Raw genomic sequence first — 27,075 nt, forward strand, 5'->3', positions numbered from 1 at the left:
GCTGGCAGTCAGCACAGAGCCTGATGCGGGGCTTGAACCCACAAACCGCGAGATCATGACCTAAGCGAAAGTCAGATGCTTAACCGACTAAGCCACCCAGGCGCCCCTTTTTTTTTTTTTTTATTTTTCATTTTTTTGGAACTTTTGTTTTTAATATAAGCTAACTCAGAAATATTTTGAGGTATTATGGCTTTACATATGCAGAAATCTTTGAAGAAGTACTCATCTTTACATGGGAGTGGGAAGGAATTTCAACATCTCTGAAATGCAAAAAAATTTTGGCTTTGAATTTTTTCCCTATCAAATCAGGAAAATGATGCACATCTACTGGGCCTACTTATGTGGCAGAAACATATAGATTTGGTCAAGAAGCCTTTCTGCGGGCTCTGGGGGCTCAGTCCATGAAGGGTCCGACTCTTGGTTTTGGCTCAGGTCACCATCTCACGGTTCGTGAGTCTGAGCCCCGCATTGGGTTCTGCACTGACTGCATGGAGTCTGCTTGGGATTCTCTCTCACCCTTTCTCTCTGGACCTCCCCCATTCATGCTATCCGTCAGTCAGTCAATCAAGCAATCAACAGAAGCCCTTCTTGAAGGGGTAAAAGTCCCTAGATTCTTGACTTTCTAAGGTAAGTTCAGGTAAAATATGCTGTTATACTTAAGGAGGTTCAAGTAGGTTGAGAAAAACAAAGTGGTGGACAGACTATTGATATTCGGGGGAAAGAAAGCTACACAAAACATGTCTGTTTGAAGAGCTCTTTCAGAGTCCTGGATCCCACCCCCCAAAGTTGAATCTACTTTTTTTACACCTTGGAATATAAATGAAATTGACGGCAGTGAGGTGGACTGCTAGAAATAGGAGATTTCTGCCAGGAAGGGACCTCACTTTGTCTGACTTGTATTTTGAGATTATTTTACTGCTTCCTGGGAGACAGAGCTCCCTTTCTCACTTAAAACACAGTCATGTTGGGTCTGGCTCCTTCCACTGGAACTCACTGAGGAGCAAAGGAAGACAGACCAAAGTCTTGGGAAGAACTGGGGACGCAGGAACAGAGATTCATGTCATAGATAGGAAAATCTATGAAAATAGGAAAATCTATTTTTAAAAATGTTTTATTTATTTCTGAGAGAGAGAGAGAGGCAGCATGAGCTGGGGAGGGTCAGAGAGAGAGGGAGACACAGAATCAGAAGCAGGCTCCAGGCTCCGAGCTAGCTGTCAGCACAGAGCCTGACACGGGGCTCGAACACACGAACCATGAGATCATGACCTGAGCCAAATCGGATGCCCAACCGACTGAGCCACCCAGGTACCCTGGAAAATAGGAAAATATTTAAAAAAATGCGTTCTACCTTATTTCAGCATTAAAACAATTATTTTTATTATGTAGAGAGTAAAACATTTTTAGAAATCCTATGAATATATCCCTATAGTTCTTTTAAGAACTGTGTAAAAGGAGAACACATTTTTATCTTTGAATTAGAATTCTCTTTAGAGTTAACATCTGATGTCAGAAAACATACATGCAAGAGAGTAAAATATTTAAAGTGTTAAGCAAAAACAAAAACATCCCATTAACCTGAAATTTTATATCCAGTGAAATTATCCTTCAAAAGGGAAGGAAAAATACTTTCTCAGACAAAAATGGAGGGAATTTAGGTGCAGCAGATATGCCTTATAAGAAGTTAAAGAAATTAGAAGGAAAATGTCAGAAACTCAGTCTTCTATAAAGAAAAGCATCAGAGAAGGAATAAGTGAAGATAAGCAAAAATAGATGTTTTGCTAAGTTCAAAAAACATTCTTTAGTTTACAACTGAATATATTCCCTTAGAGTGGTATCTTTCGGAAATCTAAAGATACGTGAAAAGCACACATAGTCACACAGAAATTCTAGCACGACAAATTATTTTGTACATGCTGTTCCCTTGCTTGAATAGCTCTTCCTTATCAACCTGAAAAGATTCTTCCAGACTGAATTTATTTTTTTTAATGTTTTTTTTTTTTATTTCTAGGAGAGAGAGAGAGAGAGAGAGAGACAGCGTGAGCAGGGGAGGGTCAGAGAGAGGGTCAGAGAGCAGAGGGAGACTCTGAAACAGGCTCCAGGCTCTGAGCTGGCAGTCAGCACAGAGCCCAACGTGGGGCTCGAACCCACGAACCGCGAGATCATGACCTAAGCGAAAGTCGGACGCTCAACCGACTAAGCCACCNAGGAGAGAGAGAGAGAGAGACAGCGTGAGCAGGGGAGGGTCAGAGAGAGAGGGAGGCACAGACTGAAACAGGCTCCAGGCTCTGAGCTGGCAGTCAGCACAGAGCCCAACGTGGGGCTCGAACCCACGAACCGCGAGATCATGACCTAAGCGAAAGTCGGACGCTCAACCGACTAAGCCACCCAGGCGCCCCTCTTCCAGACTGAATTTAAATGGAGGCAGGAGAGTAGTGGTTAGAAGCATGTGTTTGAATTTAAGCTCTACACAGTGTTCTTAGGCAAGCCTTATTACCTGAGTTTCCTTTAAAATAACCTTATAGAATTTAGTGTTGTGAAGAATAAAACTCTTCTAAGTCTGACCTAATGGTCCCAGGAAGGTTACTTCTTTCTTTGTGCTTCCAAATGTTAAATTTATATTTCTATTAGAGCACTTATCAAAAAGTATCTTATTTCCTCACTTTAATTTTTTTGTTAGATATTTTTTAATGTTTTATTTAATTTTGAGAGAGAGAGAAAGAGAGAGAATGAGCGGGGGAGGGGCAGAGAGAGAGAGGGAGGCACAGAATCAGGAGCAGGCTCCAGGCTCTGAGCCGTCAGCACAGAGCCAGATGTGGCTCGAACTCATGAGCCGTGAGATCATGACCTAAGCCCAAGTTGGATGCTTCACCAACTGAGCCACCCAGGTGCCCCATATTTGCCCACTTAAATGTGAGTTCTCGGGAACCGAAATTGTGTCCTACACAACTTTTTATCGTCAGCACCTAGCAAGTGCCAGTTTTGGCACTTGTAAGAGCCAAATTTGTAAGAACTCAGTATTTTGGGGATGAATGAATTACAAGCAATAAAATATCAAGTAGTGTTCTCAAATTTTAACACGCAAGCTTCTGGAGACTGTGTTTAAAACGCAGCTTCCTCAGCCCCTAACCCCAGAGAATGACTTACTAGGAACTTACATTTTTGTGAGGTACCTCAGCCCCTTCCCCAGGTGACTTCAGTGCAGTGCCCTTGGCCCCATGTTTTGAGAAACATCGATGACTTATGGGAACAATGCTTTGTTTGAAATAAAAATAACCGGGAAGTATAAACAATCGCAGTATATATATTTCTTATTGTTCCTTGTGCTGTAGACATTATAGGGAAGAACAAGAAACCAATTACAAGCACAATTATCTATTGCAGAGGCCACCGGGCAGAGGTAACAGGCTTGAACAATGGAAACCGGAGCGAGGCCGAAGGGCCCAGAGCCTGACCACTTGGCTGAATACAGATGGGCCCATTAGGTGACCCATCTCAAACTGTCCATAGGCCCTAACCAATGGGCTACTTATAACCAGGCCCAGGGACCTAAAAAAAAGGGAAAATTCTATGGTCCCCGTACCTTCTCACCTCCCCCCTTTAAAAACAGCCCCTACCCCTGGGGCGCCTGGGTGGCTTAGTCGGTTGAGCGTCCGACTTTCGCTTAGGTCATGATCTCGCGGTTCGTGGGTTCGAGCCCCGCGTCGGGCTCTGTGCTGACTGTCAGCTCGGAGCCTGGAGCCTGTTTCAGAGTCTGTGACTCCCTCTCTCTCTGACCCTCCCCTGCTCACGCTGTCTCTCTCTCTCTCTCTCTCTCCTAGAAAAATAAATAAAAATAAAGATATTAAACAACAACAACAACAACAAAACAGCCCCTACCCTCTGCCTCCTACTGGACAGTCTCTCCTTTGCTCTTCTGCCCAGCTGTTCCCTAGCGGTGTGTATTCAATAAACTTCTATCGCTTCTGTTCTGCCTCAGGTGAATGCTGTCACTGCCTGAGCCCCAGGTTACCACCTGATTGGGGCGCCCAAATGTAGGGCGACTGCGAGAAATGCCCCACTTTCATATGCTGTTAACTCTGTCACAGTCAGGTATGTTAGCTGTGTTTCCAACTTTATACTTTCAGCTCTTAGGTAAGTTTCAGTGTCACTTGCAAGTAGATATTAATAGGACAGAACATAATCCTTTTCTTAATGAAAAATGGTGTAATCGGGTAAATTATTTTGATTGAGATGGGGACACTCTTCAGACCACAACATTAGCTGGTGTTCAGGTTAGCCTTGATGTGCGCCCTGCCTGTGTATGTTACAATTCTGGTCGTGTATCTCTACTTTTCTACACAGGATGAAACAGGCTGGTCTCCTGGTGTAAAGAGTGGAGTGTTACTGGCCTTGTGTGGAAGGTTCTTATTTCTAGTTAAAATAATTCAAGTTGTGAACAGAAAACCAATCATTGATTATTTATTATCCAGAAATGTGAAGACCCAATGCATTAAAGGAGAAGGCATTTTGCAGAGAATACGATACAGATTCAGACTGATGACATCCTCACTGAGATACAACATAAAAATAAACACTGCCGGAGAGTTGCAAGGAAGAACTCAACTTCTACCCTCCTATCAAGCTGACACTTTCCAGAACAAAACCTGTTGGAAAGGAAAACTAACCGAGGGAGAGACAACACATGGGCCGGATTTTGTACTTCCAGAAGCCCAAACTGAAGGTCTACTCAGTGGCACATTTAGAGCCATTTCATGCTAAAATTTATATCTCTAGTCACGTACGCAATACCAGAAAGTGAAAAACAAAAAAAGATCATTTATTTGGGGAATTCCATGGGGGTAGACAGGTTTGGGGGAGGAGATGAAAGTTACAATCAGTCATTTAACTATTTCAGATCAGGAAGAGCCGGTATCAGGTCTGGGTTCTGTGTGAGCCCTTTGACAGCCTGTTTCTCTGAGATGGTCAAGAAGCATGAGGCACACCTGGGTGGCTCAGTCGGTTGGGCGTCTGACTTCGGCTCAGGTCATGATCTCACGGTTCGTGGGTTCAAGCCCCATGTCAGTTCTCTGTGGTGACAGCTAGCTCAGAGCCTGGAGCCTGCTTCAGATTCTGTCTCTCCCTCTCTCTCTGACCCTCCTCTGCTCACGCTGTCTCTCTCCATCTCTCAGAAATAAATAAAACATTTAAAAAAATTTTTAAAAAAGCATGATTCATTAAAAGTTGAATGTAGCTTCCCATGTTGAGTGTAAAGGTTAAATAAATCTTAAAAAAATATTTGCATAGTAAATGCCTGACCTTCCCACAAACTTGGTGCCTGTCATCTTTATATTCTCCAATGCTAGACTTTATATCAATATGCTTTAGATACCAAATTGCCCATCAAAATAGGATTTTTCTTTATCTTTTCTTTGCACTTACTACTGAATTGAAACAACTGAAAAGTTTTTAGAGATCTGGCTAGGAAGATGGTTATGCTGCAACAAGACTAATGACCAGGAGGTTATCTGTGGATTAAATACAGACAAAACTACTTCTAGAACCCTTAAATACAGACAGGATCTACCAATTTATGAGGAAGCGAAAAACAGGGAACAAGAAGATCTGGAGTTTAGATATACCGTCTGGACTCAGGACGGGGCCTTTAGACAACTGAAATTGATAACTCCCTCAACTTGATCACAGCAGAGACATGTAGAGTAATCTGGAGGAATCAGGACAGTCATGAGCTAAAGGGTGGACATTCTCATGTCGCCTCCCTCCTTTATAAACTGTAATGCTGCCTGTATGAAGGACGTGGCTGAGAGACACAGCTTTCTCTGATGAACTTGCCCTGATGAATGAGGGAGTAGGATAATGCTAAGAGATAGGAGAGGCCATATTTCTGATTCTAGGACCGTGAGAACCAGGTAATCGAATTTGCAATATTCTCATTAGGTTAGAAAAAGGAAAGCTGAAAAATCCTGAGTGGGACATCCAATCCCAGAGACCATCTGCTCCCCAAATTAGTTTTGTTTCTGCTGCCCGTTTTTCAAAGAGACAGTTATTTCAATAACTACATTACTTAAGTAGAGTCTGAGAGACAGAGAATGTGAAAACCTGTATTTAAGATAGAAAACAGGGGCGCCTGGCTGGCTCAGTTGGTAGAGCAAGCAACTCTTAGTCTCAGGGTAATGGGCTCAGGTCCCACGTTGGATGCGGAGCCTACTTTAAAAAAAAAGGGGCGCCTGGGTGGCTTAGTCGGTTAAGCGTCCGACTTTCGCTCAGGTCATGATCTCGCGGTTCGTGGGTTCGGGCCCTGCGTCGGGCTCTGTGCTGACTGCCAGCTCAGAGCCTGGAGCCTGTTTCAGTCTGTGACTCCCTCTCTCTCTGACCCTCCCCTGCTCATGCTGTCTCTCTCTCTCTGTCCTAGAAATAAATTAAAAAAAAAAAAATTAAAAAAAAAAACAAAAAAAACAAAAAAACAAAAAAAAAACAAAAGCACCCTTGATGGAAGTAAACCAAGAAATGAGAGAGAGTGATGATTGGGTGTGCGTGGATTCACCTAGTTTATTCACCTCTGCAGTGGAAATATAGGGGGAAATAAAGTATGCTCACAATGGCCAAGGTTTATGGAGAAGCCCTGAAGTTGCTCTCCCCAAATCACAAGTCTGATTCAAGAGAAGGAAAAAAAACAACGATGAAAGACATCTCGACACACAAAACTCCACGTGGTGCCTCTGACAGTCACTAGCCAGCAGGGGAAGAAGGCGACACCGGCCCACTGGCTTTAGGATTTATTGAAGGCTGCCAGCACAGCCCAGATCATCTCTGTGGCACTGTGCTTTGTCCCCTCCACTTCGGGGTCCAGTTCAACTAAGTCCTTGGCTCGATTCATTGCCACATCATACCTGTCATCTGTCAGAGAGGAGAAGACATTCTCCAGCACGTCAGAGGAGTGGGCCAGCACCAGGAGCGCTAGTGTTCGTTTGTCCATACGCTGGGGGTCATTCACCCACCGCTCCAGGACGCTGTCCTGAAGCTTTTTCACCAGTCGCTGTTTCTCTGTTGTGTTGGTCACTGGATGAGTGGTCATGTCAAACAGGAGGAAATTCTGCTTCTCTGTGGTTAGAATACCCTTCTCAACTAGGTTCTTTGCAATTCGCTCTCGGACATTTCTCAGTTGGTACTGTAATTTGAAGGGGTTCCAGGTCTCGCCTTTGCGGAAAAACAAATAGGAAAAAAAAAATAGACTTGAACAACACTATAAGCCAACTAGACCTAACAAGACATCTACAGAACATTCCACCCTAAGAGCAGAACGCAAACCCTTCTTGAGTGCACGTGGCACATGCTATAGGACAGACCACGTGCCGGGCCATAAAATCAGCCTTAATAAACTTGAAAGGGCTGAAAACATATGAAGTATGCTATCCAACCACAATAGAATTAAACTAGAAATTAAATATAGAAGAAAATTTGGGAAATTCAAAAATATGTGGAAATTGAATAATAAACTCCTAAATAACCAATGGGGTCAAGGAAGAAATCACATTCAACTCTGAGTTGAATGAAAATGAAAACACAACAGACCAAAACTTATGGGATGCAGCTTAAGCCAGCGCCAAGAGAGAAATTTATGACCCCCAATGCTGTGTTAGAAAAGATGAAATAAATCAATAACCTAACTTCTACTTTATTTAAATTTTTTTTTTTAAATGTTCATTTATTGAGCAAATCAGAAAACTCTAGATGCTGGCAAGGATGTGGAGAAACGGGCACCCTCCTACACTGTTGGTGGGAATGTAAACGGGTGCAGCCCCTCTGGAAAACAGTGTGGAGATTCCTCAAAAAATTAACAATAGAACTCCCTATGACCCAGAAATAGCACTGCTAGGAATTTACCCAAGGGATATAGGAGTGCTGATGCATAGGGGCACATGGACCCCAATGTTCATAGCAGCACTCTCAACAATAGCCAAAACATGGAAAGAGCCTAAGTGTCCATCAACGGACAAAAGGATCAAGAAGATGTGGTTTATCTATATGATGGAATACTACATGAAATGAGAAAGAATGAAATCTGGCCACATGTAGCAACATGGATGGACCTTGAGGGTGTTATGCTGAGTGAAATAAGTCAGGCAGAGAGGGACAAATACCATATGTTTGCACATATAGGAGGATTAGGAGGAACTTAACGGAGGACCGTGGGGGAGAAGAAGGGGGGAAATAGTGAGGGAGGGGGAGAGAGGCAAACCATGAAAGACTCTTGAATGGTGAGAACAAACTGAGGACTGATGGGTGTGGGGGGGAGGGGGGCATGGAGGAGGGCACTTGTGGGGATGAGCACTGGGTGTTACATGGAAACCAACTTGACAATAAACTATTTGTAAAAAAAAAAAATGTTCATTTATTATTGAGAGACAGAGAGACAGAGCATGAGCAGGGGAGGGGCAAAGAGAGGGGGAGACACAGAATCTGAAGGAGGCTCCAGGCTCTGAGCTGTCAGCACAGAGCCCGATGTGGGGCTTGAACTCATAAACTGTGAGATCATGACTGGAGCTGAAGTTGGATGCTTAACTGAATGAGCCACCCAGGCGTCCCCCTAACTTCTACTTTAAAAAACTAGACAAAGAAGAATACAATAAACATGAAGGAAGAAGAAGAAAGGAAATAATAAAGATTAGAGAGGAGATCAATAGAAACAATGAAAACAGTACAGGAAATCATTAAAATCAAAAGTTGGTTCACTGAAAAGATCAACAAATTGATAAACCTAGACTGACAAAAAAGAGAGAACACTCAAATCACTAACATTAGGAATTAAAGAGGAAACATCATTACTGACCTTAAAGAAATAAAAATGGCAGGGGTGCCTTGGTGGCTCAGTCAGTTAAGCACCTGACTTCAGCTCAGGTCATGATCTCACGGTTTGTGAGTTCAAGCCACCCCCTGCCCCCCTCCCCGCATCAGATGAGTTGGAGCCCTGCTTCGAGATTCCTTCTCTCTCCCTCTCTCTCCCCCTCTGCTCCTCACAGGATGCTCTCTCTCTCTCCCCCTCTCTCTGCCCCTCGCTCACTCACACTCTCTACTCCCCAAAAAGTAAATAAAAAAATAAAATTGAATTTCTATACATTAGCAACAATCTGCAAATAAAATTTTTCTTCATTTTTTATAATTTTCTTACAATTATATTCATAACAGCATCAAAAAGAACAAAATACTTAGGATTATATTTAACAAAAATAGTATAAGACTTACATATTGAAAATTGCAAAATATTTTTGCAAGAAATAAACAATATCTAAATAGAAAGGCATTCATGTTCGTGGATTAGAAAACTTGGTATTATTATTTTTATTTTTAATTTTATTTTTGAGAGAGAGAGACAGAGCACAAGCAGGGGAGTGGCAGAGAGAGAGGGAGACACAGAATCGGAAGCAGGCTCCAGGCTCTGAGCTGTTAGCACAAAGCCCAATGTGGGGCTCGAACTCACAGACTGTGAGATGATGACCTGAGTCGAAGCCAGATGCTTAACCAACTGAGCCACCCAGGCACCCCCAAAAACTTGGCTTTTTTAAGACAGTAATATTCCCCAAGTTGATCTGCAGATACAATATAATTCCTATTAAAATCCTACTTTAGGGCATCTGAATGGCTCAGTCGGTTAAGTGTCCGCCTCTTGATTTCAGCTCAGGTCATGATCTCATGGTTTGTGAGTTTGAGCCCTGTGTTGGGCTCCGCACAGACAGTGCAAAGCCTGCTTGGGATTCTCTCTTCCTCCCTCTCTAAGTAAATAAACTTAAAAAAGCAAAAAATGAAAAGCACTACCTTGCTTGATTGCAGAAACTGACAAGCTGGTTTTATAATTCAAAAGACCCAGCATGGCCAAAAAATATTGCAAAGGAACAATCAAGTTGGAGGACTCACATTTACTGATTTCAAAATTACAATAATTGGGGCACCTGGGTGGCTTAGTGGGTTAAGCATCTGATTCTTGGTTTCAGCTCGGGTCATGAACTCTCGTTTTGTGAGTCTGAGCCCTGCATTGGGCTCCCTACTGACAAGTGTGCGGTCTGCTTGGGAATCTCTCTCTCTGTCTGTCTCTCTCGAAATGAATAAACAAACAAACAAACAAAACCCCTGCAATAATCAAGAGAGTGCATAAAGGGACGCCTGGGTGGCTCAGTGGGTTAAGCGACCAACTTCCGCTCAGGTCATGATCTTGTGGTTCATGAGTTCAGGCCCTGCATCAGGTTCTCTGCTGTCAGTGTGGAACCTGCTTTGGATCCTCTGTCTTCCTCTAGCTGCCCCTTCCCTACTTGCTTCCTCTCTCAGGAAGAAACATTAAAAAGAAAGAGAGCACGAGCAAGTATAAGAATAGACACAGAGATCAAAAGAAGACTCCAAAAATAAACCCATACATTTATGGACAAATGATTTTTTTTTTAAGTTTGAGAGAGAGAGAGAGAGAGAGCAAGCAAGCATGTGTGTGCAAGTAGGGAAGGGGCCGAGAGAGAAGGAGGCGGAGGATCCCAAGCTCAATCCCACAACCGTGAGATCATGACCTGAGCCAATATCAAGAGTTGGATGCTCCACTCACTGAGCCACCCAGGCAGGTGCCCCTGGTCAAAAAGTTTTTGACAATGGTGCCAAGATAAGTCATGGAGGACAGAACATGCTAGGCCAGCTGTATTTGTAGCTTCACGTAAAAGCCTGAAGTTGGAGCTCTACCCTACACCATACACAATTAACTCAAGACAGATAGTGGGCCTAACTGAAAATTTCAGACAAAGCTAGAAGACCCTTAGAAGAAAATGCAGGAACAAATCTTCATGATGTTGGATTAAGCAATCATTTCTTAGATACTGCGTAAGCAATAAAAGAAAAAAAAGATTAGAAGTATCAAAATTGAAAACTTAAGGCTTTTAAAAGACACCATCAAGAAGTGAAAAGATACTCAATGGAAAAAAATTTTGCAAGTCCTGTATATGATAAGAAATTTCTATCTAGAATATATTGGAAAAGTACAACTCAATAGCAAAAAAGGCAAACCCAATTGACAAATAGTCAAAAGATATGAAAAGACAATTCTCCAAAGAAGATACACAAATGGCCATAAATACATGCTGATGGTCAACATCATTAGTATTAGGAAAATCCTGATATACCACTCCACACTCATTAGGATAAAATAAAGAAGACAGAGAATAACAAGTATTGATGAGAATGTAGAAGAATAAAAACCCATATGCTGGTATAGAAATATAAAATGGTGTAGCTAAAAAACTGGCCCCATCCCTGTGCCTAAGAAGTGTAAAATATAGTGTGGGGTGATAGTGGGGAGATAAAAATATCTGAAGTGGGCCCTAATGACAAAAGGGACATAGATGATAAGGTTCTTTAAAATGTTAATCATTGAGGTGTGACATCAGGATGATGATAGAGTAGGAAGTATCAGAAAGCCATCTCTTCACCTAGACAATTATACTAGAGTCTATTTTTTAAAGCTTATTTATTTATTGTGAGAGAGAATGTGCAAGAGCCGGGGAGGGACAGAGAAAGAGGGAGAGAGAGAATCCCAAGCAGTCTCCGCACGGTCAGCGCAGAGCCCGATGTGGGGCTTAAACTCACGAATGTGAGATCATGACCCAAGCAGAAATCAAGACTCAGACGCTTAACCAGCTGAGCCACCCAGGTGCCCTACTGGAATCTTTTTTTTTTTTAATGTTTGTTTATTTTTGAGAAGCAGAGAGACAGAGCACAATCAAGGGAGGGGCAGAGAGAGAGGGAGATACAGAATCTGAAACAGGCTCTAGGCTCTGAGCTGTCAGCACAGAGCCCGATGTGGGGCTTGAACCCACGAACCGTGATATCATGACCTAAGCCAAGGTCGGACGCTCAACCAACCGAGCCACCCAGGTGCCCCTAGAATCTATCTTTTATATAACTCTTTGGAACTCTGGAATCTATTTGAATGCCTGTAGGTTCCAGGCCAAGGCTTGGCTGGCAAATTTCGGTTCCCATTGTCCAATTTTAGCCTTCAGCACAATAGGGGCTCCCGAGCCCCTAGCTCCTAGCTGGGTGATAAGAACCACTGGCAACAGCCATCTGTGGTTTTGTTACAGCTTGCTGGAATCAGGGTGGTCAATAAGGACCTTGTTCTTGAAGCGTCAGGATCTGTGTTCGGATTATGGATTGCAGTTCGGCACAGCTGATGTCAAAGTGGAAGCTGGCTGCCCTTGTTCCAATCCCTACCACCTTGGGCAGCTTCTACGGGATATAAAGGCTAAATGCTGTGGGGTTATTTTTTATTTTATTTTATTTTTTTACATCCAAAAATGTATCCTTGGTCAGGATAAGACGTAACCTCACAAAAGACGTGAGTCTGAAGCTTTCTCCTCAATCTCATCCACAGCACAGAGACGCTGTCCAGCAGTGAACCCTGGTGAATGGGGAGACTATGTTTTCCAGTTACCACATTATAAGACCCAAATGTTCAGTTTTCAAGAGCGCCTGGGCGGCTCAGTCAGTTAAGCATCTGACTTTGGCTCAGGTCATGATTTCATAGATTTTGGGTTCGAGCCCCGTGTCGGGCTCTGCGCTGACAGCTCAGAGCCTGGAGCCTGCTTCGGATTCTGTGTCTCGTCTCCCCCTCTCTCTCCCCTCCCAATAATAATAATGTCTCTCAATAATAAATATACGTTAAAAATTTTTTTTAAATCAAAGTAGGTTGTTATAACTTTAGGATATTAAATCCCATGGTAACAACCAAGATAATATCTACATAAAAGAAAATGAGAGAGAATACAAATGTTTCACCATAAAAAATCATCTGAACATAAAAGAAGACAGTAATGTGGGAAAGGAGGGGCAAAAACCTATAGGTCATATAGCAAACAAATAGCAAAATGGTAGAAGTGTCTCCTTATGAGTAATTACTTTAAATGGATTAAGCAATTCAATCACAAGACAAAGACTGGCAGAATGGGTTTAAAAACATGATCCAAATATAAGCTATCTAAAAGGGACTCACTTTAGATCACATTAGAGACCAATAACCCTTATGAATACAGATGCAAAAATCCTTAATAAAATATTAGCAAATTGAATCCAACAGCATATTAAAAGGATTATCATGAACAAGTAAAATTTATTCCAGAAATGTTACATTAAAAAAAAAATCAAGTAAGCAAAGGATCTGAATAGACTTTTTCCAAAGAAGACATACAGATGGCCAGTGGGTACATGAAAATGTGCTCCACATCATTCATCATCAGGGGAGTGCAAATCAAATCACAGTGAAATATCACCTCACACATGGGAGAGTGCCTCTTATCAAAAAGATGAGAAATAACAAGTGTTGGAAAGGATGTGGAGGAAAGAAACTTTGGGACTGTTGGTGGGAATGTAAAATGGTGCAGCCACTGCAAAAAACAGTATAGAGGTTCCTAAAAAGTTAAAAATAGAGAACTATCCTCTGATCTCGCAATTTCACTTCTAGGTATTCAAAGTTAATGAATATAAAAACTTCATGCACTCTGATGTCCACTGAAGCATTATTTACAATAACCAAGAGGTAGAAGTAACCCAAGTGTCCATCAATGAATGAATGATTAAAGGAAATGTGTACACACACACACACACACACACACACAGACACAGACACACACACTGGAATAGTATTCAGCCATAAAAAAAGAAAATTTTCCATTTGCAACAACATGGATGGAGCCCAAGGGCGTTATGCTAAGCGAAATAAGAGAGACAGAGAAAGACAAATACGGTATGATCTCACTTACATATATGGAATCTAAAAAACAAAAACCCAAAAGTGATGCCTGGCTGGCTCAGTTGGTAGAGTGTGTGACTCTTATCTCAGGGTTTTAAGTTCCAGCCTCACGTTGGGTACAGAGATTATTTAAAAATAATATCTTTAAGGAAAAAAACCCAAAACCAAAACAAGAAAGTTCTGAGATACAGTGAACAGATTGGCGGTTGCCAGAGGCAGGGGTTGGGGGGTGGGCAAAATGGGTGAATGTAGTCAAAATACAGATACACATTTCTGGTTATAAAATAAATATGTCCTAGGGATGTAATAAACAGCATGGTGACTATAGTTAACAACATTGTAGTGTATATTTGAAAGTTGCTGAGAGAGAGTTTAAAAGTTTTCAGCACAAGAAAAAAAAATTATAACAATATATGGTGATGGATGTTACGTAGATATAGTGTGATCATTTCACAATATACCAATCCTGAATCAATGTGTTCTATACTTGAAACTAATACAATGTTGTATGTCAATTATACCTCAATAAAAACGAATCAGCGAATACATCACATTAACAGAGTAAAACAAGCCAGTCATCTCATTTGTCTCAGAAAGGACATGTGACAAAGATGAACACCCCTTCGTGATTTAAAATATGATTTAAAATTTCTGATGGAAACCAAGCTGACAATAAACTATTTTAAAAAAAAAAAACATTAAAAAAATAAATAAAAAAAATAAAATTTCTGGGGCGCCTGGGTGGCTTAGTCGGTTAAGCGTCCGACTTTCGCTTAGGTCATGATCTCGCGGTTCGTGGGTTCGAGCCCCGCGTCGGGCTCTGTGCTGACTGCCAGCTCAGAGCCTGAAGCCTGTTTCAGTCTGTGACCACCTCTCTCTCTGACCCTCCCCTGCTCACGCTGTCTCTCTCTCTCTCCTAGAAATTAAAAAAAAAAAAAAAAAAAATTTCTGAACAGAATAAAGGGTACTTACTTTTTTTATTAAAAAATTTTTTTTAAGATTTCTTATTGAGAGACAGAGAGAGACAGAGCATGAGCAGGGGAGGAGGAGAAAGAGGGGGAGACACAGAATCTGAAGCAGGCTCCAGTTTCCGATCTGCCAGCACAGAGCCCAACACGGGGCTCAAACCCACAAGCCGTGAGATTGTGACCTGAGCCGAAGTCAGACGCTCAACTGACTGAGCCACCCAGGTGCCCCATGGGGTACTTAAAGGGTATAAAAACCCACAGCTAACATCACATTCAATAGCATATGACTAAAAGTCTTCCCTTGAAGGTCATGAACAACATAAGGATGCCTGCTTTCCCCACTGCAACCAGAACTGTTCGAGAAGGAACAAGGATGTGGACCTGTGCAGTTCACACTCATGTGGTTTAAGGGCCAACTGTAGAGAAAATTCCAAAGAGCACACAAAAGTGCTACTAGAGCTAATAAACTAATTCAGATAAGTTGCAGGGTACAAGAAACATACATATCAGTTGTTTCTATATACCAGTAATGGACAGTCTGAAAAGGAAATTAGGAAAGCAGTTCCATTTCTTTATTTTATTTTATTTATTTTTTATTTCTAGGGGAGAGAGAGAGAGAGACAGTGTGAGCAGGGGAGGGTCAGAGAGAGAGGGAGTCACAGACTGAAACAGGCTCCAGGCTCTGAGCTGGCTGTCAGCACAGAGCCCGACGCGGGGCTCGAACCCACGAACCGCGAGATCATGACCTAAGCGAAAGTCGGACGCTCAACCGACTAAGCCACCCAGGCGCCCCAAGGGTCGACATTTTTGAGATGTCAATACCAGTCAAAGGGATCTACAGGTTCAACACAATCTCTAACAAAATTCTGAAAGCCTCTCCCACCAAAAATGGGAAGAGCTGATCACATATTCATATGGAATTTCATGAGGCCCAGGACAGCCAAACAATCTTGAAAAACAATAAAGTTGTGCGACTCAAACTTGCCAACTTCAAAACTTACTACAAAGCTACAGTAAGTTAAATAGTATGGTACTTGCATAAGGACAAACATAGATCAAGGCAATAGAAAAGAGAGCCCAGAAATAAATCTTCTCCTCTATGATCAACTGATTTTCAGCAAGGCTATTGAGACCATTCAACAGGGGAAAGGACAGTCTTTTCGTGGATATGAGACCAAAAGTAGAGGCAAGAAAAGAAAAAAAATTAACTGATTCAATTGAATCAATATCAAGAACTTTTGTGCATCAAGGATTACCATCAAAAAGTTGAAGAAACAACCTACAGAATGGGAAAAAATATTTATAAATGATATATCTGATAAGGGATTAATATCCAGAATATATAAAGAACTTCCAAAACTCAACAGTAACAACAACAGAAACCAATTAAAAAAAAAGGGCAAAAGACTGAAACAGACATTTTTCCAAAGAAGATATACAGATGGTCAGTAAGCCCAGGAAAGGATGATCATCACTGGACATTAGAGAAGTGCAAATCAGAACCACAATGAGATACCACTTCATGCCTACGAGGATGGCTATACTTCAAAACAAAACAGGGGGACCTGGGTGGCTCAGTCGGTTAAAAGTCCAGCTCTTGATCTTGGCTCAGGTCATGATCTCACAGTTCCTGAGACTAAGCCCTGTGTCAGGCTCCACGCTGACAGCACAGAGCCAGCTTGGGATTCTTTCTCACCCTCTCTCTCTCTCTCTGCCCCTCCTCCACTTTCTCTCATTCTCTCAAAGTAAACTTTACAAAACAAACAACAACAAAAAAAACCCTAACCCCCCCCCCCCCCAAAATAGAACAATGTTGATGACAATGTGGAGAAACTGGAACTCTTATGCATGGCTGGTGAGAAAGGGTGCAGCCTGTGTAGAAAACAGTTTTATGATTTCTCAAAACATAGAACTATCATATGAGCCAGTGATTCTACTCTCAGATCCATATCCAAGAGAATGGGTAGCAGGGACTTGAAGAGATATTTGTATATTGATGTTCATGGCAGCATTATCTACAATAGCCAAAAGGTGGAGACAAACCAAGCATCCATTAACAAATGAAACGAATAAAAAAAATGTGGTGAGGCATGAGTGTGGCTCCGCTGGTTAAGCATTTAACTCTAGATTTTGGCTCAGGTCGTGATCCCAGAGTTCATGAGATCAAGCCCTATGTTGGGCTCTGTACTGCCAGTGTGGAACCTGCTTGGGATTCTCTCTCTCCCTCTCTGCCCCTCCCCTGCTCACGCTCATGCACGATCTGTCTCAAAATAAATACACAAAATGTGGTATATCCGTACAGTGAAATGTTATTTGGCCAGAAAAAGGAATGAGATTTTGACACATGTTACAACATGAATGGACACTGAAAACATTCTGTTTAGTGAAATAAGCCAGATACAGAAGGGTAAATATTGCATGATTCCACTTACATGAGTTACCTGGTATAGCCAAGTTCATAAAGACAACAGGCAGAAAGAGGTTGCCAGGGAATAGGGGAGTGGGGCGGGGAGAAAGAGGAATGTTTGGGACGAGAAAGCTTTGGGTACAGATTGAGGTGATGGTTAAATAACACTGTGAATGTATTTAATGTCAGTAAATGGTACATTTATAAATGGTAGAAGCAATAAAGATTATATCATATGCATCCTACCACAGTAGAAAACATTAACTATATACCCAAAAGAAACTAAAACAGATCCACACAAAAACATGTCCATACATGTTCACAGCAGTATTACTCCTAATAGCCAAAAAGTGGAAAAAATCCAAGTGTCTATCAACTAATGAACTGACAAATAAATGTGGTACATCTATACAATGAAGTATTATTGGGTGACAAAAAGAAGTCAAGGTAAACCTGGGGAAGTTCTAGTAAGATTGATAGATTGTATCAATGTCAGTATCCTGGTGGTCATGTTACACTATCGCTTTGTAACTGGTTATCCCTGGGGATTCTGGGTAAGTGTATAAGGGATCTCTGTATCATTTCTTACAACTTCATGTCAATCTACAAACACCTCGATTAAAATTTCAATTAAAAAAAAACTGTTCCAGGAGGTGACACTGGTTGTGACCTCAAAGTGCCCTGTGGAAGATTCTCCTAAAATTTTATGCCATAGATTTATTTACTTATATTAAAGTTTTTGAATTTACCCTTAAAAAAAGAGAGAATAAATTATTGGTACATGATAAAACATAGATAAACTTTAAATATTACTTTAAGCCAGTCACAAAAAAAAAAAAAGGTTGTACATTTCATCTATATGAAATATCGAGGATAAGCAAATCATTGGAGACAGAATGTAGATTACCGGTTGCCTAGAGCTGGGAGGAGGCTTGGGAAGGATTATTAATGAGTATGGGGTTTATTTTTGGGGTGATGAAAATGTTCTAAATTAGGACTGTGAGGACGGCTGCTCAATTGTGTGAAGATACTAAAATCCATTTAATCGTGTACTTTCCATCGGTCGACTGTACGGTGTATGAATTATACATCAATAAAGATATTAACATTTTTTCTGGTGAAGAACAGTATTAAAGAGCTTATGCGGTCGGGTGGTGGATGTAAGATGAAGCTTTGGAAAGCTTTGTGTGTTGATTAACCATGTCTCTTCCGTCCCTCTTTAATACAGTTAAACAGTGAACCAAATATTTCTTGCCCAGCATCTTGAATTCCTGTGCTCCATTTCTTGAACTAGTAGGATAAAGATGATAAAAGTGTGGGATTTTTGAGCCGCTTGGAGCCACCTTACCTGTGAGTAGCTCTATCCATGTCTGGACGGTTTCTGTGGGTTCAGTTGCTTTGATGTGTTTGAGAGTTTCGTCCAGTAACACATCCCCTGTTGGGCTATCTGACTTCAGCAATACCTTTAAAAGAAGAAACAAGGGACCTTGGTTTATTCCCTTAATTCAAATTAAAATCTTTCAATACACTGTATATACACTATGGGTTAAATGTTGTAGGAAATGCAAAACAACGTAATACGCTGTCGCTGTCGTCAAGAAGTTTAACATCCAGTATGGAGTGATTGTAGGGAGACAGAAATAACATTCGAAGTAGGCCCTAGTGACAAACTGGATATAGAAGATTATGAAGAAAATATGCAATAATAACTTTGGGGTCTGGAAAACTAACCTGTGAAACAATTAATAAAGGTAAGAAAGTCAGAAAAGGAAGCCACTTTAGGGCAAAAGTTGCTAAGTTTGGTTTTAACTGATAAGGGATAGCTAAGTTGAAATGTCTAGTCAATAGTTAAATATGTTCGTAGGGGTAGAAAAAGAAGACAGGCCTAAGATTTGATAGGGTAATATCATGGAGGTGAGAGATAAAGCTAGAAGATAAATGGTATCTCTGGAAGGAAATAAAGCTATGCAAAAGGATACAAACTGAGACTCGAGTGTGAAGGAATGGAGAAATATAGGAAATAGGGTACAGGCAAGAATCAAGAAAATGTAATATAACAAAGGCTAAGAGTGGAGAAAATTTCAAGCAGGGGGAGGTGGTCAAAAAATATCAAATGCCACGTCTAGGTTAAAAGAGAAAAATAACTTGAAGACAAAAGAGAAGCTGGTGATAGGGCGCCTGGCTGGCTCAGTCAGTAGAGCGTGTGACTCACAATCTCCGGGTTGTGAGTTCAAGCCCCGTGATGGACATAGAGCCAGCTGGTGATACCAAAGAATGTACTTTTGGTAGAGTTCTGAGTATGACAGCGAAGTTATGAGTGGAAAGAATAAGTTGTAAGAAAATGGAGATAGGAGTCAAGCTCACGGTGGGGAGGACCTGGTGTAAATGGAAGGAGAAAAATCTAATGGTGATCTGAGCATGACTAGAATGAAACAAAGACTGCACCTGACCCAGGTGTTTGCCCTCCTCCTATAGAATATTCTATTTCATCATGTTAGAGTTATAGATATACAGGAGTAACAATCAACGGCATCCTAAATGTGATTTTTCTGCATAAAAAAGACAAAACTATAAGCTTCTTCTAACTCTTTAGATAATGAGTACTTGAATCACTCCCTCTGCTAGAGGGTAAGTAAGCCTGTTAGACAACGGGACAGCGGAGTCAGTGATATTTATCTTGTCTCACTACTCAGATCTTCCCATTTCTCCAAAGTGGACCATCGGCCTCTCCCTTTCATAAGTTAGGAGAATCTTCACAAGGCTGCTGCACCTTTCTGTCCAGTAGTCGCTTCTTACGCATGGTGGGGGGTTCCAGATAGATTCGACCCCGCATGGCCAGCTCTATCAGGATGCCCCCTCGCAGGCCAGATGATATGCAGTCATTCCAGAAAGATGTGTAACCCTAGAAAAGGAAAAAAAGAAGAGAAAGAATGTTCTGAAAGGGCTATGGATTAGCAGCCGGCACCTTAAGGATGGTTCATTTTGTTATGATTCATTTCATGTCACATTACATGTCCTCGAAGCATAAAAGAACAGAATCTCTCTTTAATTCCCTTAATCTAAATGCCCGAAGTAAGATTTTCTGACTTCAAGCTCTTTGTGAATTCCCAGGGTTCAGCTGTTAATGATTGGGATGTCAATTTTTAATTCTATATTTATATTTATTTATTTGAGAGAGAGAGCGTGCAAATGGGGGGGGGGGTGCAGAGAGAGAGGGAGACAGAATCCCAAGCAAGCTCTGCACTGTCAGTCCTTAAACTCATAAACCTGAGATCATGACGCCTAACCGACTGAGCCAGTAGTCGCTTAGTTTTAAGACAAATCAATACTTGTCAACTCTTCTAGTTGACCAATATTTTATCTTTTTTTTTTTTTTAACCTCACATTAGACAATATCATTGGCATTATCATTATTTTATACAGGTCTGATTTACTCAGATGCTTACCAATGTCTTTGCTCACCATTCCTTCTTGCACCTCAGACCTCCTTTCTGGTACCATTTTCCTTCTTCCTAAAGTAGAATTTCCTTAAGCGAAAGTTTGTTGAAGGCCAACTCCATTTTATCTGAAAGGTCTTTATTTCACCATTGTTTTTTTTTAAAGATCGCTTCTCTGGACATAAAATCCAAGGTTGACAGGTTTATCACACTGAAGACACTAAGCCCTCTCCTAGCTTCCAGGTTGCAGTGAGAAACCTATCATTCTCATTGATGGTGGTTTCTTGCAGGTGATTTGTCTTTTGTTCTTAAGTCCTTTAAGATCTCCCTTGGTGTTTTACACTTTGACTACTACGCAACTTCATGTGAATTTACTTATCCTGCTTGGCATGTGCTTCCTGTTTCTCTAGGTCCATTTCTTAGCTTTCAAAAATTCTCACCTTTTACCTCTAAGAATTTTGGCTCTCCTCCATTTTATTTTTTCTTTCTGGGATGTTGATCTTTTTTATCCTAACCCCCATGTCTTGAACCCAGCTTTCATATTTTCCACTTCCTTTTTCTCTAAATTGCTTTCTGAAGATTTATTTTATATCTAGCTTCCAATTTACTATCTCCATCTATATCTAATGTGTTAAACTAACCATGAGACTTTGATTTCAACTTTTTTTCATTTCCAAAAGCTCTATGTAGTTATTTTTCACATTTGTTTGGTCATTTGTGATTATTCCTTTTTGTTATTTGTTTTGTGATTGTTTTATTTCTTAAAAATGGCATAGATACTTTATACTGTCTGGTCATTGTTAATATCTGACGTCTACAAATGACCTATTATTTGTTTCTTTCTCATGGGTATTTGTTTCTTTGCATGTTTGGTAGTTGATTAAGAAGTGGCCTATATTCAATTTTTTCATGAATCTGAGATCCTGGAGGCCTAAATTAAAGAGATCTTCTTTCCGAGAGGAAGATCTGTATTTGCTTCTGATGAGAATCAGGCATGGGGGATGGGATGGGATTGGAGGACTGCCACATGACAGGGGCCACATTTATTTTATTTTTTAAAAAGCCTTTATTTATTTTTTAAAGCTTATTTATTTACTTTGAGCACAAGCAGGGAGAGGCAAAGAGAGAGAATCTTAAGCAGGAAACACATTGCTAGTGCAGAGCCTGATGCAGGGCTCAAACTCACAAACGGTGAGATCATGATCTGAGCCGAAACCAAGAGTCGCTGAGCCACCCAGGTGCCCCAAAAGATGTTTTTTAGAAGTGATCTTTATACCCAACGTGGTTTCGAACTTACAACCCTGAGATCAAAACTTGCATGCTTCACTGACTGAGCCAGCTAGGCACCCCCAACTGGCACCATATTTAAACCTAGCTTCCCTATGTCTCAATATTGCAGTTTATTCCTCTCTACCCAAGTCCTGGATCTCAGGGCTGATTTGGTAATTTGTCCTAGGGCAGTTTGTTTTTCTCGTTTGTTTATTGCTCACCTCTGAGATTTTAAGTCTGATGTTTGTTTGGGGACCCCGAGGATTTCTGTTACTCTCCAAAGCCCAATGATTACTTTAGAAATTAGGTTTATTTGGGGCGCCTGGGTGGCTCAGTTGATTAAGCGTCTGACTTTGGCTCAAGTCATGATCTCACAGTTCATGGGTTCAAGCCCCACGTCGGGCTCTGTGCTGACAGCTAGCCTAGAGCCTGGAGCCTGCTTCAGATTCTGTCTCTCTCTCTCTCTCTGACTCTCCCCTGCTCACACTGTCACTCTCTCAGAAATAAATAAAACATTTAAAAAAATTAAAAAAAAGAAATTAGGTTTATTCAAGACTTAATATCTGACCACTACACTGTCAGAGGTAGAGGTCTTGCAATTCCAGGTTCCCCATTATAGCTGGGATGATCTTTATGCTCAAATCTTATGATATAACACTCTTCTTCTCTACTTAACGATCTTGTAAATGCTCCTTAAGTCCAAATTCTTTAGTATAGCACTCAAGCTAAGAAAATGCTCACTGGTCTCTCCCTGACCTCTTTCTCCTAGAACACTTTCCAGAACTCTTTTAAGTTGGTTTATCTTTTTTAGTAAACTCTGCACCCAACATGGGGCTCAAACTCACAACCCTGAGACTGAGTTGGATGCTCTTCCCACTGAGCCAGCCAAACGCCCCCAGAACTATTTCAAGTACTCTTCATGTATCATTTTTGCCTACTGGCCTTTGTACACACTGTTCTCTCTGTCCATAAGATCCAATATCCTTCTTCCCCCAAGTCTGCCTTGTTCTTAAGGATTGCTTACAGGCATCACATCATCCATGTACCCTCTCTGACGTCTTTCCTTCTACTCCACCCTCTAGGTTAGGTGCCCCACCTGGGTGTGCCTGTATAAGCTTCTCCCTAATGATTTATTTTATCACACTGTAATCAACTGTCCTCAGTAGACTATAAATTCCTTAAGGAGACAGTATCTGACTGATACATAGTATTTCTCAGTACATGTTGCCTGAAAGCATAAATATAGGATTGAAAGTAAATATGTTACCCCCCTCCCCCCCCAAAAAGAACCCCAAACCCAAAGCCAAAACAAAACAGAACACAAAAAAACAAGCTAACCTGGGAAAAGCTCAGCTCGAACCATAAACATCCTCAGACCTAGGCGCATTTCCTGAGGGCCTGATCTTAGATTTAGAGCTGGGATTAGCTCGATCCATCACAAGCCTCCTGGGTACTCCAAGAGTCCTGTTCTTAACTCCTCTTTCAGGAGGGAGTGGGCTTTGTTAAGGATGTAAGGTTAAACTGTAACTTTCTTTAGAACACGTCATTTATTCATGTGTAACTTTTATATAATCTTGGTGATTTTATAAATCTCAACAGGTGTGTAAGCACAGTAGCCAGTATTAAAGCAATTAGAGACTAATTTCTGTTTTCTCATTTCTTCCTGACCATATAACTTCTGTTTCAGGAACAGTTATGTCAGATTGTCAACAGAACTGTCAACGAGAAGCTCTGTAAATAAAGACACAATGAAGAGCAGGATGTAGGCACTATGTTCCTGAATTATCATTCCCGTCTCGAGGATCTAATGTAAAACTCCTCAAATGAGTTTTTTTAAAACTTTTTTAAAATTGCATCATATATAATAGGAAAAAAAAAAGCTCAGAAATACACATGTAGAGTTTTAAAAAAATAATTATAATTCTAAGGTCCATATTCCCCTAAATAAATATATCTAGGTGCACTGGTGAATTCTCAAATCGTCTATAATAAAGATTTGGTGTTAAAGGACCAATGCTTTAGTGTGCAGAATGGTCTAGTACATGCATACTGAAGTTTACCATTCAATCATTAAATTTAGTTACCAAAGGCCATATAAATAAAGGAAAAGAGAAAAAATCTAGGATCTACTAAAACAAATGGAAACACACAGTGCCTCATGACCAACAGAGAATCTTGAAGGACTGGCAGAATGAGATCTTTGAATAGTGGACTTTGTTTTATCTTAATTAGAAACATAATAAATGATTGTACAAAAAAAAAGGAAAAAAGACCACATTATAGAAATGTGTAATTTATACCATGGAAGTTTATCTGGAGGGGTTAATGGTCTAGTGCAGATTTTCTAGATTTTATATACCTATTCTATCTTATTATTATTTACAGAGATGAGATCACACAGAGTGGCAACTTTTTCTTTTAAAAAATTTTTTAAAATGCTTATTTATTTTTGAGAGACAGAGCATGAGTGGGGGAGGGGCAGAAAGACAGAGGGAGACACAGAATCCAAAGCGGGCTCCAGGCTCTGCGCTGTTAGCACAGAGCCCGACGCGGGGCTCAAACCCACGAACCGTGTGATCATGACTTGAGCCGAAGTTGGATGCTTAACTGACTGAGCCACCCAGGTGCCCCCAACTTTTTCACTTACCCATTATTTTGGCTATCTTTCCACATGAATAAATATGGGTTTACCTCATTCACTGTAATGGCTACATAGTATTGCACTTTAGATGTACTATAATTTATCTGTCCAAGCCCTTACTGGTGTACATTTGTTTACAGTTTTTTTGTCATTACAAAAAAAAAAATGCTATGAAGAGATATTCATTGTTTGTGTTTCTGTTGAATAAATGCCTAGAGGAAATTTTTGGGTCAAAGATTGTACATATTTACATTTTTGATAATGTTATTTTGTTCTTATAAAAGGTAGGACATGGAGATTTCCATAAATTCAGATAGTCAACATTTTATGCTTTTCCACCTGGTCTAGTATTCTTTAGTCAAACTTCCTTAAAGACACACCTTAAAGCAACATTAAGGTTAAAGATTTTAAAGTGGCCTGCTTGGGGTAAAAAGAAGATAGAAAACAAAGAAACTTAAAACATCACTAAAAATTAAGCTTAAAAGGAGTTTTCAAAAACGTTAGAAAATTCCCATGATAAAGTTTAATGAAAAACAGCCACACACATAATTGGGTATTCAAGATTTTCACAATTACATAAAATACCTTACTTTAAAAGAATGAGCCTGCTTTAAAAAATGGTTTTGTGGGGCGCCTGGGTGGCTCAGTCAGTTAAGCATCTAACTTCAGCTCAGGTCATGATCTCATGGTTCAGGAGTTCAAGCCCCGCATCTGGCTCTGCACTGACGGCTCAGAGCCTGGAGCCTGCTTCAGGTTCTCTCTGCCTTTGCCCCTCCTCTGCTTACACTCTCTATCACTCTCAAAAAGAAATAAATAAACATTAAAAAATGGTTTTGTAATTTTCCCAAGTTACCTACACTGAGCAAATATGTTTATTAGGAAATGCCTCAGGAAAATCTGAAGATTTAACATTAAAACTGCTTCAACCTTCCAGAAGAGAAGGAATCTTACTCTGTTTTCTCGAAACACTTGTTTCAGTGTCTGTATAATAATCTCTAGGGGATGTCAAGAATTACCAGAAAAAAAAAATTATCAAAATTGAAAATTATACAAGCAAAACTAATTTTATTTTTTTCCTCTAAAAATTACTTTAAAAATAGTTAATATACTATGACCCAGCGATTACTAGGTATTTATCCAATGTTGTTTTGAAGGGGCACATGTACCCTAGTGTTTATAGCAGCACTATCAACAATAGCTAAAGTATGGAAAGAGCCCAAATGTCCATCGATGGATGAATGGATAAAGATGATGTGATGTGTGTATATATATATATACAGACAATGGAGTGTTACCCGGCAATCATAAAGAATGAAATCTTGCCATTTGCAACTACGTGGATGGAACTAGAGGGTATTTTGTTAAGCAAAATTAGTCAGAGAAAGAATATATGATTTCACTCACATGAGGACTTTAAGATACAAAACAGATACATAATGGAAGGGAAGCAAAAATAATATAAGAACAGGAAGGGGAACAAAAACATAAAAGACTCTTAAATGTGGAGAACAAACAGAGGGTTGATGGAGGGGTTGCGGGAGGGGGATGGGCTAAATGGGTGAGGGGCATTAAGGAATCTACCGGAAATCATTACTGCACACTATGCTAAGTTGGATGTAAAAAATAAATTAAAAAAAAAAATAGTGAATGGACTGTTTTTCTTTCTTTTTCTTTTTTATTTTTTTGGAATGTGAATCACTGTTGGTTTTTTTGTTTTGTTTTTCTTTCTTTTTAATATTTATTTTGAGAGAGCGAGAACTCGCATCATGGGGGAGAGACAAAGAAAGAGGGGGAGAGAGAGAATCCAAAGCAGGCTCCAAGCTGGCAGCAAGGAGGCCCAATGTAGGGGCTCAATTCTTCAACCCTGAAGACACGACCTTAGCCAAGATCAAGAACGGAATGCTTAACCAACTGAACCACCCAGGAGCCCCTGTCAACAGAGACATTTCATAAAAGAGATTAAGCATTAAAACCTCACTCTGCTTAATCATAAGGAAGAATGAGGAACTGTGACCTGGATGCTATTCTGGTTTAACACGTGACTTCAGCATTACTGAGAGGCTGGACTAGTAACCTAGACAAATGAACAAAATTTCTCAATCAGCTTCATGAAGAGGATGTCCTTTCAGGCTTATTCAGGAAGTTGAATGAATGATGCAAAACCAGTCATAAGGATCAGTTTATTAATTTTCTCAACTCCAAGTTTTTTTTCCCTTAAAATAAAGCCATCATCAAAAGTTCAGAGAAGTAAAAAGAAAACATGATAATGCCTTGTGAGTGAGAAAGAAATTCAAAATAAAGGAAAACAACTAGTAATCTTTGAATATCCCTTCATAAGCTTTAAATCTCATTCTGGCCAAGAAAAATATCCTTAATTTCTTACTCTAAAAAATTTAAAAGCGATTGCAGCACCAAAACCAGTAATCTATATGACTTTATTTTCCCACAATATGTTACTTATGAGAAAAAGGAATTTTCACTGCTACACACTATACAAAGAGAAAAGAAGAAAACAGGTAGCTGAGAAAGGAGAGTAAAAATCTGAAAACATGGCCCTAAATCTATTTCCCCACAACTCTCTT

The 27,075-nt window shown here is 40.4% G+C and overlaps 1 protein-coding gene across 5 annotated transcripts in view; it reads right to left on the reverse strand.

Moving 5' to 3' along the window:
- Positions 1-27,075, reverse strand: part of GOLPH3L (golgi phosphoprotein 3 like) — a 44,129-nt gene that overhangs the window by 2,878 nt on the left and 14,176 nt on the right. For 2 of the 5 annotated variants that reach the window (XM_039246337.1, XM_039246336.1), the window contains exons 3-5: positions 19,917-20,048; positions 18,495-18,609; positions 6,888-7,194 (exon numbers count right to left, since the gene is read on the reverse strand). In XM_039246337.1, coding sequence (XP_039102268.1) covers positions 6,888-7,194; positions 18,495-18,609; positions 19,917-20,048 — 554 coding nt within the window. Of the gene's footprint in view, positions 1-5,131; positions 5,162-6,528; positions 7,195-18,494; positions 18,610-19,916; positions 20,049-27,075 lie in introns of those variants that run through there. The other 3 variants (XM_039246335.1, XM_039246334.1, XM_039246338.1) reach the window with 2 other exon arrangements.

This window comes from Hyaena hyaena, unplaced genomic scaffold (genome assembly GCF_003009895.1).
Source record: "Hyaena hyaena isolate Hyena2069 unplaced genomic scaffold, ASM300989v1 scaffold_284, whole genome shotgun sequence".
Classification (NCBI taxonomy): domain Eukaryota; kingdom Metazoa; phylum Chordata; class Mammalia; order Carnivora; family Hyaenidae; genus Hyaena; species Hyaena hyaena.